Here is a 16672-nt window from a genome sequence, read left to right on the forward strand (position 1 = left end):
TTAAAGTCATATTTAAGTCATCTAGAGTTAATTTTCATCACTGGTTTAATATTGTGGTTTCACTTTTTTTTGCTTGTGCTGAAGACGCTACTGTCCTCATGTGTATACTTGGCACCATTACCTAATTTTAATTAAGGATATATGTGTGACTTTATTTCTGGCTCCCAATTTTATTCCACTGATCTGCCAGTATGATATTATTTTCATTTTAATCACTTTATAATATAGTTTGAAATCAGGAAGCATGATGCCTTCAGCTTTGCTCTTCTTTCTCAAGATTGCTTTGGCTCTTTGGGAGTCTTTGTGGTTCCATGTAAATTTTAGGAGTGTTTATTCTACTACTGTGAAAAATACCAGTGCTATCTTGACAGAAATTGTATCTATTGATCACTTTGGGTAGTATGCACATTTTAACAATATTAATTCTTCTAATCCATGTATATACATTATCTTTCCATTTATTTATATCTTCTTCAATTTATTTTATCATTGTCTTACTGTTTTTAGGATACAAGCCTTTCATCTCCTTGAGTAGATTTATTCCTAGGTATCTTATTATTTTTGATGCTATTGTAAATGGTATTGTTTTTTAAATTTCTCTTTCTGATAGTTCATTATTCATTACACAACAGATTTTTGTGTATTGATATTGTATCCTGCAACTTTACTGACTTCATTTATTAATTCTAACAGTTTTTTTGTTTTGTTTTGTGTGGAGTCTTAGGGTTTTCTCTATATATGTCATCTACAAACAGAGATAATTTTACTTCTTTATTTTTTATTTGGGTACCTTTTATTTCCCTTTGTTCAACAGTGGTGAAATTGTGTATCCTTGTCTTTTTCCTGACCTTGAGGAAAAGCTGAAAGCTTTTTTATATGATGCTAGTTATAGGCTTCTTATTTATGGCCTTTATTATGTTGAGGTATATTTCTTCAACACCTAATTATTGAGAGTTTTTATCATAAATGGATTGTGAATTGTGTCAAATGCTTTTTCTCTGTCTATTGGGATGATTATATGATTTTTAACCTTTGTATTGCTAATGGGGTTTATCACATTACTGATTTGCACCTGTTGAACCATCCTTGAGGCCCATGGATAAACCCAACTTCATTATGGTGTATGAATCTTTTAATATGTTGTTGAATTCAGTTTGCTAATATTTTTTTTAAAGATTTTATTTATTTATTTGACAGAGAGAGACACAGCGAGAGAGGGAACACAAGCAGAGGGAGTGGGAGAGGGAGAAGCAGGCTTCCCGCGGAGCAGGGAACCCGATGCGGGGCTCGATCCCAGGACCCTGGGATCATGACCTGAGCCGAAGGCAGACGTTTAACGACTGAGCCACCCAGGCGCCCCAATATTTTGTTAAGCATTTCTTTTTTTGTTTTGTTTTTTTGTTGTTGTTGTTGTTTTGTTTTGTTTTTAAACATTTTAAGAACAAAAAGGGTTTTCAATCCATAAGCCAGCCCTCCCTCATGCATCCCCCCTACAGGGGACCGAGGCATAAATACAACTACAAAATATTCCCTAGAAAAATGCAAGATCCTCATGAAATGAACATCTCCCCACCAAACATCCTACTAAGTCATCACAGAAGTGGTGAAGACTCATCAGACAAGACAAAACGAGTATTACAGAAATAGAGCTCGAAACACTGACATGATTTCCTAATGCTCCTTCTGACAGCCGCGCAGTCACTTCCTCCTCGCTATCCCCAGAGAGGAGAGCCGCCCTGCTCCTCTGGCAAGGGAAGCGAGGGCACAGGAGTGCAACTGCCCTACCTCTGGGTCTGGATACACACCAGCTCTGACATGCAGGTCAGAGAAGTAGGCTCCAAGAATTCAAGGCTAATTGCAGGAGCTTTTCTCTTTGGGACATTTGCCAGTAACTGCAAATGGCCATGGGGTTGACCGGAAACTTTGTTCTGGTCCATCTTTGTTGTCGGAGATGCTTTTGAGAAACTGGCGCTCCTCTGCTCCATGCCTGCCTCAGCCCGTCGACCTATCTGAGCAGCGGAATGAAAGAGGCTAGTCTGTCGCTCTCAAGCACCACCCTACAAGTCCCTTCCTTGGCGCCCAGGAAACCCTCTGGCCTGTCGGAGGTCTGCATCCACAGCGATGGATGCTCCGGCCTTTCCGGAGAGTTATCTGGAAATATTATCTGGAAAGCAGAACAGGAACTCTCAAATACATGACTTGGGGAATAAGTCCACAAAGAAAGGAAAAAACCTGGCCAAGATCGCCATACCAACACAGCCCTCAGATGACAGACTCCAGGAAGAAAGGGCCTGGAACGCCGGAGCTCAAGGGCGGTGGTCCTTACCACGGGGCAACGTCCTGCGGCCCCCAGGGGCCTGGGAAGCCCGGGGTCTGCTGATGGTTATGCACCGTCCCCTCGGCCGGGTTGTACATTCACTGGTTGTCAGAAGTTTCTGGTACTGCTAGGGAGTGGGGGGAAGGAGTCACACAATGGTACCGCCCTGCCCTCTAGACTACACGTCATAACGGTTCAAACTGTAGGAATTTGGGTAGTTCTGCCGGCTGTACTGGAAGTGATCTGTCAAGATGTTGTTGCGACCATACTGATAGTCCTCGTGCTGGGGAAAGAGGATGCCATTGTGGGGTTTTTCCAGGGGGCTCCGATGGTGTTCCTTACTGCTCAGGTCCCCCGTGGTGACTGGGAGGAGGTGCTTCCGGGCTTGCTGATTGGCATCGTACTTGGTTTTGTTGTACAGAAAGACCCCCAGGATGGCTGTCATCATGCCTAGGACGTTGGTGCTGGTGACTGGGTTTTGCAGCATGATCAGGGACACCGTGATGACCATGATTCTCTTGGTGGCATTGGCGACAGAGTAGCTCAGAGGGCTGATGAGGTTGAGGATGCTGAAGGCGATGACATTCTGGGCGAAGTTACAGAAGCCGCTGACAGCCAGGAGCAGAAGCGTCCAGGGCCACTGGGACACATAGGTAGTTCTGGAAGCTGGGAAGTCCAAGATCAAGGAGACTCAGTGTCTGGTGTGAGCTTCCCGATTCATAGGCAGGGTCCGCTCACTGTGCCTTCTGTGGTGGAAGGGGTCTAAGCATTTCTGATCTATGTTTATCAATGATACTGGCCTATAAATTTTTTTTTCTTCTAGTGTCCTTGTCTACCTTTGATCTAATCATGCTGATTTTGTAAAGTGGTATTGGAAGTGTCCCCTGCCCTCAAATTTTTGGAATGGTTTGCGAAGAATTGGTATTAATTCTTCTTTAAATTACAATGAAAACCTGGTCCCAGACTTTTCTTTGTAGAGATATTTTAAATTAATGATTCAGTCTTGTTGCTTGTTATTGATTTGTTCAGATTTTCTATTTCTTAATGATTTTGTTTTGGCAAGTTTTGTATTTCCAGGAATTTATCCATTGCTTCTAGGTTATCCAATTTGTTGGTGTGTAATTGTTTATGCTTGTCTCTTATGAACATTTGTATTTCTGTGGCATCAGTTGAATGTCTCCACTTTCATTTCTCATTTTGTTTATTTTATCTTCTCTCTTTTTTCTTAGTTTATCAGTGTTAGGTCTGTCAATTTTGTTTATCTTTTCAAAAAGGTAGGTATTAATTTTGTTGATTTTTTTTGGTCTTTATTTCACATATTTCTTCTCTGATTTCTGTTATTTCCTTGCTTCTCCTAGTTTTAGGCTTTGTTCTTCCTTATCTAGTTTTTTTGATGTATAAAGTTGATTGTGTATTTGAAATCATTTCTTTTTCTTCGTGTAGGCATTTATCACTATAAACACCTCTCATAGAACTGCCTTTGTATGTGAGGCATTTTCTCCTCTCTTGTTGCTTTGAAAATTCTCTTTGTCTTTGGTTTTAGCGAGTTTTATTGTAAGGTGTCTTAGAGATGATTTCTTTGGGTTGAATCTGTTTGGGGACTTATGAGCCTCTTGATTTTGGTAGTCCAAAAGTCTTCCTAGATTGATAAATTCTCAGCCATTATTTCTTTAAGTAACTTTCTGACCCTTTCTCCATCTCTTCTCCTTTTGGGACTCACGCATTGCCTAAAATAGTTCCTCTGATAATCTTCTGTAATTCATATGGGCTCTCCCTACTCTAAGTCTTCCTTTGTTCTCCTCTGACTAGAAAATTACAAATGAGCTCTCTTCTACTTCACAGATTCTTTCTTCTGCTTCATAAAGTCTGCTGTTGATGCTCTTTATTTTTCATTTCATCCATTGTATTCTTCAGTTCCAGAATTTCTGTTTGGTTCCTTTTATGATTTCTATCTCATTGTTTTCCTGATTTCTTTGAATTCTCTTTCCGTGATTTCTTATAGCTCACAGAGCTTCCCTAAAACTACTGTTTTGAATTCTTTATCAGGAAAATCATAGATCATAATTTGGGGTAAGTTACTGGAATATTATTGTGTTCCTTTGGTGGTGTCATGTTTCCTTGATTTCTCATGTCCCTTAAAGTCTTGCATTGCTGTCTTCACCTTTGAAGAAGGTCTCACTTTCTTTAGTCTTTTCTGACTAACTTTGGGAGAGAAATACTTTCTGTCACACCTGTTAGGGATTCTGAGGCTTTTTTAAAAACTTTTTAATGGATATATCTGCTCCTTTTGTTTTGCTACCACTTGGGATGGAATTCTTAGCTTGTATGCCTTCTTTCAACCCTGCAAAGATAGTCAGGGTCCTGATAGCTTCTTGTTTGCTGGGTACAATGTCGAATGCTCAGGTATGTGCTTTCTATCATTCCTATGGAGTCAGTTTGGCTTTCTAGGTATGCTCACAAGCCATCTAAAAATTGCTGCATTCACTACCTTTGGGGAATACACAAAGAGCTGGCCAATGGATAGCAGGTGTGCGGAATGTTGGGGGTGCCATTAGGTGAGGAGGATCTGCAGGCAAGTCATCCCCAGTGGTTAGTGGGTACATCAGGGGACTCCCTGATGTAGTCTGCAAAGTGGTTAATAGAATCTTTGTCCCTTAATGAATTGAGCCCTGATTGCTGTGCTCCACTTTCCTCAATCCCTTCAGTCATGAAGATCACCTCAGAATTCTGGATGTGGTGAAAAAGAAATGGGCCTTTTGGTCAGAGACCCACACAGCTGAGGAAGCCAGACACTAACTCACACACTCTTTCCCCCAGTGGAGAAGTTGCAGGCTGAGTGGGTCTCTCTTGGCACTGAACGGTGCCACTTTGAGGGAGGAGTGACGCAGATAATTGAAACTGTTCCTCTCACCCACTTCAATGCACCCACTGTTGGATCTTTTTGCTCTAATGGTGTGCTGAAACTCCTGCTAGATTCCCAGACTCCCAGAAAGATGCTCTTGTCTGTGGGTGATTGTCAAAATTGGTGTTCTTTGACAGGAAGAATAGAAACTTGTATTCTACCATCTTGCTGGTGTCATTCTATTTTTTTCTTAGATTGAATGTATGTATGCATGTGTGCATTTAAGTTTTTATTTTAATACCAGTTGGTTAACATGCTCATCATGACAAGTGCAATCCTTAATCCCCATCACCTATTTCACCCATCCCCCTTACCCCCATCACCTCTCTCCCCTCTGATAACTATCACATTGTTCTTTACAGTTAGAGTCGTTTTTTACTTTTTGTTTTTTGTTTTGTTTTGTTTTTGGTTTGTATCTCTCTCTCTCTCTCTCACTTTCCCTCCTTTACTCATTTGTTTTGTTTCTTAAATTCCACATATGAGTGAGATTATATGGTATTTGTCTTTCTCTGGCTTATTTCACTTAACATTATACTCTCTGGCTTCATCCACGTTGTTACAAATGGTAAGATTTCATTTTTTTAATGGCTGAGTAATATTCCATTTTATACATATACCACCTCTTCTTTATCCATTCGTCAATCAATAGACACTTAGACTGCTTCCATATCTTGGCTATTCTATATAATGTTTTTATAAACATAGGGGTGCATGGATCCCTTTGAATTAGTGTTTTTGTTCTTTGACTAAATACCCCGTAGTGTGATTGATGGTCATACAGAAATTCTATTTTTAACTTTCTGAGGAACCTCCATACTGTTCTCCAGAGTGTTTGCACTAGTTTGCATTCCCACCAACAGTGCAAGAGGGTTCTCCTTTCTCCACATCCTTGTCAACACCTGTTGTTTCCTGTGTTGTTGATTTTAGCCATTCCGACAGGTGTGAGGTGATATCGCATTGTAGTTTTGATTTGCATTTCCCTGATAATAAGTGATGAAAAGTATCTTTTCATATGTCTGTGGGCCATCTGTGTGTCTTCTTTGGAGAAATGTCTGTTCATGTCTTCTGCCCATTTTTAAATTGGATTATTTGGTTTTTGAGTGTTGAGTTTTATAAGTTCTTTATATATTTTGGATACTAACCCCTTACCAGGCATGTCATTTGCAAATGTCTTCTCCCATTCCAAAAGTTGCCTTTTAGTTTTGTTGATTGTTTCCTTTGCTGTCCAGAAGCTTTTTATTTTGATGTAGTCCCAATAGTTTTTGTTTTGTTTTGTTTTGCTTTGCTTTGCTTTGCTTTTGTTTCCTTTGTCTCAGGGATCTATCTAGAAAGTTGCTGTGGCTGATGTCAGGGAAGTTACTGTTTGTGCTCTCTTCTAGGATTTTTATGGTTTCAGTTCTCACATTTGGTTCTTTCATCCATTTTGAATTTATTTTTGTATATGGTATAAGAAAGTGGTCTAATTTCATTCTTTTGTATGTTGCTGTCCAGTTTCCCAACACCATTTGTTGAAGAGACTGTCTTTTTCCTATGGGATTTTCTTTCCTTATTTGTCAAAGATTATTTGGCCATATAATTGTGGGTTTATTTCTGGGTTTCTGTTCTGTTCTATCAATCTATGTGTCTATTTTTGTGCCAGTATCATATTGTCTTGATTACTACAGCTTTGTAACATAACCTGAGGTCTGGAATTGTGATGTTTCCAGCTTTTTTTTTTCTTTTTCAAGCTTGCTTTTGCTACTCAGGGTCTTTGTGGATCCATATAAATTTGAGGACAGTTTGTTCTAGGTCTGTGAAAAATGCTGTTGGTATTTTGATAAGGATTGCTTTGAATGTGTAGATTGCTTTGAGTGGTGTAGAAATTTTAACAATATTTGTTCTTCCAATCCATGAGCATGGAATGGCTTCCATTTCTTCATGTCATCTTCAATTTTTTCATCAGTATTTTATAGTTCTCAGAGTACAGGTCCTTTACCTCTTTGGTTAGGTTTATTCTTAGGTATTTTATTATTTTTGGTGCAATTATAAATGGGACAGTTTTCTTAATTTTTTTTTCTGCTGCTTCATTATTGCTGTATAGAAAGGCAATAGATTTCTGTACTATGATTTTGTAACCTACAACTTTACTGAATTAGTGATTAGTTCTAGCTGATCTTGACGGAGTCTTTTGGATTTTTTATATAGAATATCATGTCATCTGCAAATAGTGACAATTTTACTTCTTCCTTACTGATTTGGATGCATTTTATTCTTTTTTGTTGTCTGAATGTTGTGGTTAAGACTTCCAGTACTATATTGAATAAAAGTGATGAGACATCCTTGTCTTGTTCCTGACCTTAGAGGAAAAGCACTCAGTTTTTCCCATTATGGATGATGTAATGGTGGCTTTTTCATATGTGGCCTTTATTATGTTGAGGTATGTTCCTTCTAAACCTACTTTGTTTGAGCACTTTTATCATGAATGGATGCTGTACTTTGTCAAATGCTTTTTTGGCATCTGTTGAAATGATCATAGAGTTCTTATCCTTTCTTCTACTGCTGTGATGTATCATGTTGATTGATCTGTGAATACTGAACCACCCTTGAAACCCAGGAATAAATTCCACTTGATTGTGGTGAATATTTTTTTAAACGTATTGTTGGATTCAGTTTGTTAGTATTTTGTTATGGATTTTTGTGTCTATGTGTCATTTTGTGTCATCAGAAATATTGACCTGTAGTTCTCTTTTTTGTGGTGTCTTTATTTGGTTTTGGTATCAGGGTAGTGCTGGCCTCATAAAATTGGATTTGGAAGCTTTCTTTCCTTTTCTATTTTTTGGAATAGTTTGAGAAGAATAGGTATTAACTCTTCCTTAAGTGTTTGTTAGAGGGCTGCCTGGGTGGCTCAGTCAGTTAAGCATCCAACTCTTGATTTCAGCTCAGGTTGTGATCTCAGGGTCAGAGATTCAGCCCTATATCAGGCTCTGTGCTCAGCAGGGAGTCTACTTGGATTCTCCCCCTGCCCCTCCCTCCGCCCCTCCATCCCCACCCTCTCTCAAAATAAATAAATAAATATTTTAAAAATGTTTCGTAGAGTTCATCTATGAAGCCATCTATCTTGGACTTTTGTTTATTGGGGATTTTTCAGTCTCTCTCTCTCTCTTTTTTTTTTTGCTTGTAATTGGTCTGTTCAAATTTTCTGTTTCTTCCTGTTTCAGTTTTGGTAGGTTTATGTTTCTATGAATTTATCCATTTCTTCTGGTTGTCCAATTTGTTGGCATGCAGTTTTTCAGAATATTTTCTTATAATTGTTTTTTTTTTTTTTTGTGGTGTTGGTTGTTATTTCTCCTCTCTCATCTGTGATTTTATTTATTTGGTTCTTTTTTCTTTTTGATAATCCTGACTAGGGGTTTATCAAATTTATCATTTTTTTCCAGGAACCAGCTTCTGGTTTCATTTATTTGTTCTGTTGTTTTTTTAGTTTCTGTATCATTTATTTCTGCTCTAATCTTTATTATTTCCTTCCTTCTGCTGGCTTTAGGTTTTGTTTCTTGTTGTTTTTCTAGATATTTTCGGTTAAGGTTAGGTTGTTTATTTGACATTTTTCTTGCTTCTTGAGCTAGGCCTGTATTGCTATAAACTTCCCCCTTGGAACCATTTTTGCTGCATCCCAAAGGTTTTGAACTGTTGTGTTTTCATTTTCATTTGTTTCCATGTACTTGTTAATTTCTTCTTTTATTTCCTCTTGACCCATTCATTGTTTAGTAGCATGTTACTTAACCTCCATGTATTTGTGGTCTTTCAGATATTTTTCTTGTGGTTGACTTCTAGTTTCATAGTGTTGTGGTCAGAAAAGATGCATAGTATGACTGTGATCTTTATGAATCTGTTGAGGCTCATTTTGTGGCCTATTATGTGTTCTATTCTATGTGCACTTGAAAAGAGTGTGTATTCTGCTATTTTGTGATAGAATGTTCTGAACGTGTTAAATCCATCTGGGTCCGTGTGTCAATCAAAGCCATTGTTTCCTTGTTGATTTTCCATTTAGATGATCCATCCATTGATGTAAGTGGGGTGTTAAAGTCCCCTACTATTATTGTATTATTATTGATTAGTTCCTTTCTGTTTGTTACTAACAGTTTTATGTATTTGGGAGCTCCCATCTTGGTTGCATACTTACCATTGTTATATCTTTTTCTTGGATTATCCTCTTTATTATTATATGTTGTCCTTCTTTGTCTTCTGTTACAGTCTTTGTTTTAACATCTATTTTGTCCAATATAAGCATTGCTACCGCAGCTTTCTTTTGACACCCATTTGCATGATAGATGTTCTCCATCTCCTCACTTTCAATCTACAGGTGACTTTTGTTCCAAAATGAGTTTTGAGGGCAGCATATAGATGGGTCTTGTTTCATCCATTCTGTCAACTTATGTCTTTTGATTGGAGCCTTGAGTCCATTTCCATTAAAGAAATTATTGATAGATATGTGTTTGTTGCCACTTTATTACCTGTTTTATGTTTTTTTCTGAAGATTTTCTCAGCTCCTTTCTTCTATTTCTCTCTTTTATGGTTTGCTGGTTTTCTTTAGTGACATATTGGATTTCTTTCCCTTTATTCTTTGCATATTTATTAGTAGTTTTTTTTTAAAGATTTTTTTTATTTATTTGAGAGAGAGAGAATGAGAGAGAGAGAACACATGAGAGGGGATAGGGTCAGAGGACGAAGCAGACCCCCCGCCGAGCAGGGAGCCCGATGCGGGACTCGATCCAGGGACTCCAGGATCATGACCTGAGCCGAAGGCAGTCGCTTAACCAACTGAGCCACCCAGGCGCCCCTTATTAGTAGTTTTGACTTGTGGTTACCATTAAGTTTTTATATAACATCTTCTGCACATAGCAGTCTATAATAAATTGATGGTCGTTTAAGTTTGAACCCATTCTTACTCCTCTCATCCCCAGGTATATGGTGTCAAATTTTACATCCTTTTATTTTGCGAATTCCTTGACTGTATTTTTTTACAGAAATATTCATTTTTACTGCTTTGTGTTTCCTACATTTATACTATCACTTTTGGTCTCTTCTTTTCACACAGAGTCCCCTTTAATATTTCTTGCAGGGCTGGTTTAGTGGTCATGAACTCCATTAATTTTTGTTTGTCTTGGAAACTCTTTTATCATTCCTTCCATTCTGAGTAATAGGCTTTCTGGATAGAATATTCTTGGCTACAGATTTTTCCCATTCAGCACTTTGAATTTATCACACCACTCTCTTCTGACTTGGAAATTTTCTGCTGAAAATTCCCTGGTAGCATTATGGGGTTTCCCTTATATGTTACTGTCTTTTTGTTTGTTTTGTTTTTGTCCTGCTGCTTTTAAAATTTTTTCTATATCACTATGTTTTGCCAATTTAATTATAATATGTCTTGGTTTGGGTCTGCTTTTGTTGATTTTTGGGGGTTCTCTATGCTTCCTGGGTCTGGATATCTGTTTCCTCCCCCAGATTAGGGAAGTTTTCTGCTATTATTTCTTCAAATAAATTTTCTACACTTGATCTTAGCCAAAAGGCCAAGAAGTGATCCTTCAAATAAATTTTCTGCCCCCTTTTCCCTCTCTTTTTCTTCTGGGACTCCTATAATAGGAATGTTGTGTTTGAGGGAGTCACTGAGTTCTCATTCTCGTTTTGCATAATTCTTTTCTCTCTCTTTTGTTCAGCATGATTACTTTCCATTACTCTGTCTTCTATGTCATTAATTCATTCCTCTGCTTCTTCCAACCTGCTGTTCATTCCATCAAGTGTGTTTCTCATTTTGTTTATTGTGCCCTTAATCTCTGCTATGCTATTCTTTATCTCTGTGTTAAAGGTCTCACTCATGTCTTCGACTTTTTTCTCAAGTCCACAGAGTATCTTTATAGTATTATCTATCAGGCATATTGCTAATATATATTTTACTTACATCTCTGGCTGTGGCCTTGTATTGTTCTTTCATTTGGGACAAATTCTTCTGTTTTCTCATTTTGTCTAAATTGCTGTGCATGCTTCTTTGTTCAGAAAGTCAGCTACTTCTCCTGTTCTTGAGGGTAATGGCCTTATGAAGAAGAGGTTCTATAGTGCTCTGCAGTATTGTGACCACTGTCCCCCAGGGCCTGACACTTCAGGGAGTGTCTCCAATGTGTGCTGTATGCACACTGCTGTTGTGTCCTGACTGCTTTATCCTTCAGGCCAGTCATCTGCAGAGGCCCTCTTTAGTCATTATTTGGTCCCTGGCCTGACTGTGTTGAGTTTTAACTTTAGGTGTGCTCTGGTCTGCTTGTGAAATGAGAACTCTTATCACCACTGCTGGAATCAAGGCTTCCCAAAACTCCCAGGTTGGGAGATGTCGTGGGGGCAGAGGTTTGGCTTGGTCTTCTGGGGGAGGAGGCTGGCTGTTCAGGGATTGAGGCAAGCATGACCAGGAAAGGTGGTTCCACTGGAGCACAGGGAGGTGGGACTTGGTGCAAGCAAGTTAAGTAGTGAGTGCTGGCCCTGTGCTGGTTCCCACAGGTGGCTCTGTGTTTATGCTGAAGGGTGGGGGAGGGAAATGGCACCTGCCAGTTCCTTTGTTCCCAAAGGGGTCTGTGAAAACTGCCTTTCTGCAACACGCTCCTCACTGTGTGCCCAGCATGCTCTTCAGATGCTCTTTCCAGGTGTATGTTGACAGGCTGCTTGGTTGCCTTTTCTCCAAGCCTCAATGTCGTTTGAGCTGTCCCAGAGCCAAGCACACTGACCTTGAAAACCCCAGGCTTTAAACCCCACTGGTTATAAGAATTATGAAATTTGGCCTCTCTCACTTTCCAAGACAATTGCTATGGTAATTCATTTTTCCCATATGCTCCTTTGTGTGTTAATCTGTCCCTTGCCTTTCTCTGTGACCATGGCTCTCTCCCCACCTCAGCGGCCACAATCAGTTTCTCTCAAACTGTGTGCATCTTACTTCTTCAGTGTGGCCTCTTCTTGACCTTTAGCTGTAGAATTTGTTCTGCCGGTCTTCAGGTTGATTTCTGGGGTACTTAGGATGATTTGATGGTTATCTAGGTGTATTCATGGGATGAGGCAAGCCTAGGTTCCTCCTACTCCACTGCCATCTTCTTCCCTCCACTGCTGGTATCACTCTATTATTACAGGTTTCTTCTTTGTGTTTCTTTTACTGTTTTCTTGACTAATACCTATCAGTAGACATTTATTTTGCTGCATATGTATCAAGAAATTTGTATATCCACTCATACATACTTGGAAAAAATAAAGCTAAGTATATCCATTGGCAGAAATAAGAAAATTGATATAAAATTTTGCTACAGTTAATAAAGATGTGGGTCAGAAAACCATAAATAGGGGCATGTGGGTGGCTCAGTCCATTAAGCATCTGCCTTCAGCTCAGGTCATGGTCCCAGGGTCCTGGGATCAAGCCCCACATCTGGCTTCCTGCTCAGCAGAGAGCCTGCTTCTCCCTATCCCTCTGCCTGCTGCTCTGCCTACTTGTGGTCTCTATCTGTCAAATAAAGAAATATCTTTAAAAAAATAAAATAATAAAAGAAAACCATAAATATACTGGGATCTCAGACCATTTACTTACTGAGAGGAATGCATTCTGGAGGAGGGAACCAGTCATCCTCTGAACATGTAATTATAGTCCTCTCATTTTGAAGACTGTAACCAGAATTACATTTAACTCTCACAGATTCATCTTGGAGAAATGTTTGTCCATACGTTGGATAATCTCCATTTTTCAAATAATTGAAAATACATCGTCCTAAAAATCATAAAAATGATGAACAAAAATTTTTAAAAACCCATGAATTCAATCACAATAGTAAGCTAAAAACTGTTTGTACAATATTAAAACTATAATGCGTAAGTATCCAAAAACTTAAGAAAAACTAAAGCTACTACCAAATGTGTAGAAAGAAAAAATCAATATTCAGTGATATTTATCTTCAGTTTTTATAATTAAAATATGTATGAACGATATAGGTGTTTTTGCAAAAGCTTCTATCTTTATCTGTAATGTGATTTTTATGAAGAGCTCCTCATTAAAGGAAAAACCTATATTGGTCTTTTGCTCATAAAACTCATGCCTTGGCCTCATTTTTGTCATACAAGGCTTAATTGTACTCACTTATGTGTTTTTCCCCCTCTACTATTTGAAATACATACACATATACAATTATAAAAAGGTTTACTTACTGCGGCATGGTACTGTTGGTTCCCATCCTTTGTGTGTGCAAGTAATGTATTCCCACCGATTTTGTGAAGGAGTCACAAAATTGGAATCACAGGAATAGTAAAAATATTTTCCTATAGATACTGGAAAGTATGATCTATATCTATTTTCATTGTGTAAACTTCCATGTTTTATTTCTGGAAAATCACAGGGCTTCACTTGCAATACAAACAAAAGAAACAAAAACAGTATAAATAATGTTTTACCTTAATAAAAAAATCAAATTAGAAATGAATTGTTTCATTGGTGAATTATATCCTCTTACTAGCATAATTTTGCTCATTGCAACAGGGTTTCTAGGACAAGAAAAGTTATAAAATTCAGATGAAGTGTGATGAAGTTATTGCTAATGAAGTTAAAATTATATCTTGTGGGTCATATGATATATATGATATATATGTACGAAGACTCTTGAGGAATAAGACTGTACAGACCTATTTAATGACTTCTCCTTGAGTATGTATATCCTAGCCCTGGATGATTAAATGAGCATCTTGGTTGAGAGATGAAAGTACTGATTTTATTGCTCAGATCATCTGTCTTCTTTTCCTTTCTTTACTGTTCTCAACAGAAATCAGAGCCCTGCCTTTTCTTCCCAAACCAACTCAATGTAGGGAGATAGTGGGATTTTTTTTGTAGATTAACATTCATTAATTTATTTTTCTATTTATTGTAAATAGTGTAAGAAATATAGAGAAACACAAAAATTTTCCATTTGCCACATAATACAGAAAAATAATATTCTTATTAATGCCTGAAACCAGTCATTGAGGCAAGTTTTCCTCTTTTTATTTAATCAGAGAAATGGACTAAGAATATTTCTTTATATCTAAATAGTTAATTAAGATTATGGTAAACATTTGATTGTTAGTACTAATTTTAATTTGAGAATGAGGTATTTTAAAATATGTCATACATGTCATAATATATATGACATATATCATATACATGAAGTATTTTAAAATGTCATACATAATATGTCATACTATATATGGTATATTTGACACATATATGACATATATATCCTATATGATGTGACATATATGTCATAATATGTATATATCATGTACATATATACAAAAATATGTCATATTTACATAATACATCATATATACCATATATAGGAGATGCTTTCAAATATGTCATATAAGTCATAATATGTATATTTTAGGATAAAAGTGAATATTTTATGCCATCATAGTTTGATTCTTTTTAAACACTAAAATGTCCTATTTTTATTGGGGTATAATATAATTGTATTTCATTGAGTCATTCTTATATATTGAGTAATTTTGACATATATGTTTAAATGTTCTCTTGTTTATAACACATTTATATATAATACTTTCTAGAAAAAGTTTCCCTTTTTGTTGGATGATTTAGAGATAATCTAATACTTTTAATACCAGACTAATATTAGGGTTTTTTTCCATAAAATGATTTGATTGCAAGGAATCTTGTGCAACACATGAACAACAGTTCCAACACACACACACACACATACGTGTATTCATTATCATCTTCATCTTCCTTAAGTCCACTGATCCATTTTCTTTTTTGTTTGATTAGAGAAATTTTCTAGTAGTTTCTGCAGACTTGTTATGTGGATTATACACTTTGAATATTTGCATATACTAATATTTTTCTTTAATAAAAATTTTTTTAAAGATTTTACTTATTTATTTGAGAGAGAGAGAGTGTGTGTGCACAAAGGGGTGGGGAGGGACAGAGAGAGAAGCAGACTCCCCGCTGAGCAGGACCCAGGGATCATGACCTGAGCCAAAGGCAGAGGCTTAACCAACTGAGCCATCCAGGTGCCCCTTTAATAAAGATTTGTAAATGATGTCTTCTGTAGGTATAGATTCTTGGCCTCCCTAGCTCTCATTGATAGATTTCCCCCCACTTTTTTTAAGCTTCCAATGTTGAGATTAAAATGCTCATTTACTCTTATACCTTTTAAATAAACTTCTAGGGTTTTTTCCCCTACAAATTTTTGAAGATTTAGATTATTTTCTCTTTACCCTTGAATGAATTTCATCGTGATACATCAAGATGTGTGTCATTTAACAATAATTCTACCTTGGGCAAGCTTCAGTCTTTGGATTTGCAAGAACTGAGTCTTAAAGGACTCAATTAAATTAGTTGTGAACTTGTAAAGGAGAGATTTGAATCCTGGTGGTCTGATTTCAGAACATCTACAGTTATCCACCTATTATGGTGTTTCAAAGGATATGAATTAAAGAAAACAGCCTGCTGAGATTTCTTTTCAAAAGGTATGCAAAGGGGATAAAATTAAAGTAGGTATTATTATTATGACAGGCTTGAACCCCTTTACTATCTTCCTCTTTCATCTGGGCACACTTAAATAGGTCTTTATACTCTAACAAGATCATCTCTGAAGCAAATATAATATTTCACATATGGTCTGATCAGCACTAAGACTGGTGAGACTTAGAACAGCCTCATTCTACCTTAGACTCCTATCAATGCAGATTGTGGTCTTACAAACAGTACTGGTGGTTCTATCATAGTTTTGACTCAAATTAATCTCAAAATTGATTAAAATATTCACTAATTTTTTTTTAGGTAGGCTCCACACCCAGCATGTGGGGTTTGAACTCATGACCCTGAGATCAAGACCTGAGCTGAAATCAAGAGTCAGATGCTTAACCAACTGAGGCTCCCTGAGCACCCCAAATATTCACTAATTTTAAAAAATATTTCTAATCTGTCTGTACTTGTACAGCTGATTCCTATGACCTAAGCCCAGGATCTTATAGTTGTCACTACTAAATATCACGTTATTAGATTCAACCTAGCACATAAGATTCTTTTTGAAGAATGAACCTGTGCTAATGCAGATTCACTATCATTATCCTGAGAAATTCCACTTGTAAATTTGTACTATTTCCCCTAAACCAATTAAACTATATGATAACAGAAATGAGTCATGAAATAGGCCTGAGAATAAAGCCCTGAATCTGATACTTGGGTAAGTTTATTTAATGAAATCACCAACTATCTCATAAACTATCTAACTGTTCAATTTCCCCGTCTTGTCCACAAGAACTTCATAAGGTCCCTTGTAAACAACCTTACTGGGGTCCAGATACAGTTGAACTGATCTACCATTTCCATAAGTCAACCATAAACATGATTAAATATTTTCCTTATGGAAGTAGTTCAAGATGGAGATGTAGAAGATCCTGAACAC

The 16672-nt window shown here is 37.3% G+C and overlaps 2 protein-coding genes across 4 annotated transcripts in view; one reads left to right on the forward strand and one right to left on the reverse strand.

The window, feature by feature from the left end:
• The window catches only part of LOC118014121 (complement factor H-like), a 67177-nt gene that overhangs the window by 15910 nt on the left and 34595 nt on the right, over positions 1 to 16672 (forward strand). The gene's annotated exons all lie outside the window — the stretch shown is intronic.
• On the reverse strand, positions 2360 to 3066 carry LOC118014123 (solute carrier family 35 member E1-like). The gene has a single exon (XM_035010169.1). The coding sequence runs from the start codon at positions 2826 to 2828 to the stop codon at positions 2496 to 2498; it is 333 nt and encodes a 110-aa protein (XP_034866060.1). The 5' UTR covers positions 2829 to 3066; the 3' UTR covers positions 2360 to 2495.

This window comes from Mirounga leonina, unplaced genomic scaffold (genome assembly GCF_011800145.1).
Source record: "Mirounga leonina isolate KUSES-001 unplaced genomic scaffold, KU_Mleo_1.0 Mir_154, whole genome shotgun sequence".
Classification (NCBI taxonomy): domain Eukaryota; kingdom Metazoa; phylum Chordata; class Mammalia; order Carnivora; family Phocidae; genus Mirounga; species Mirounga leonina.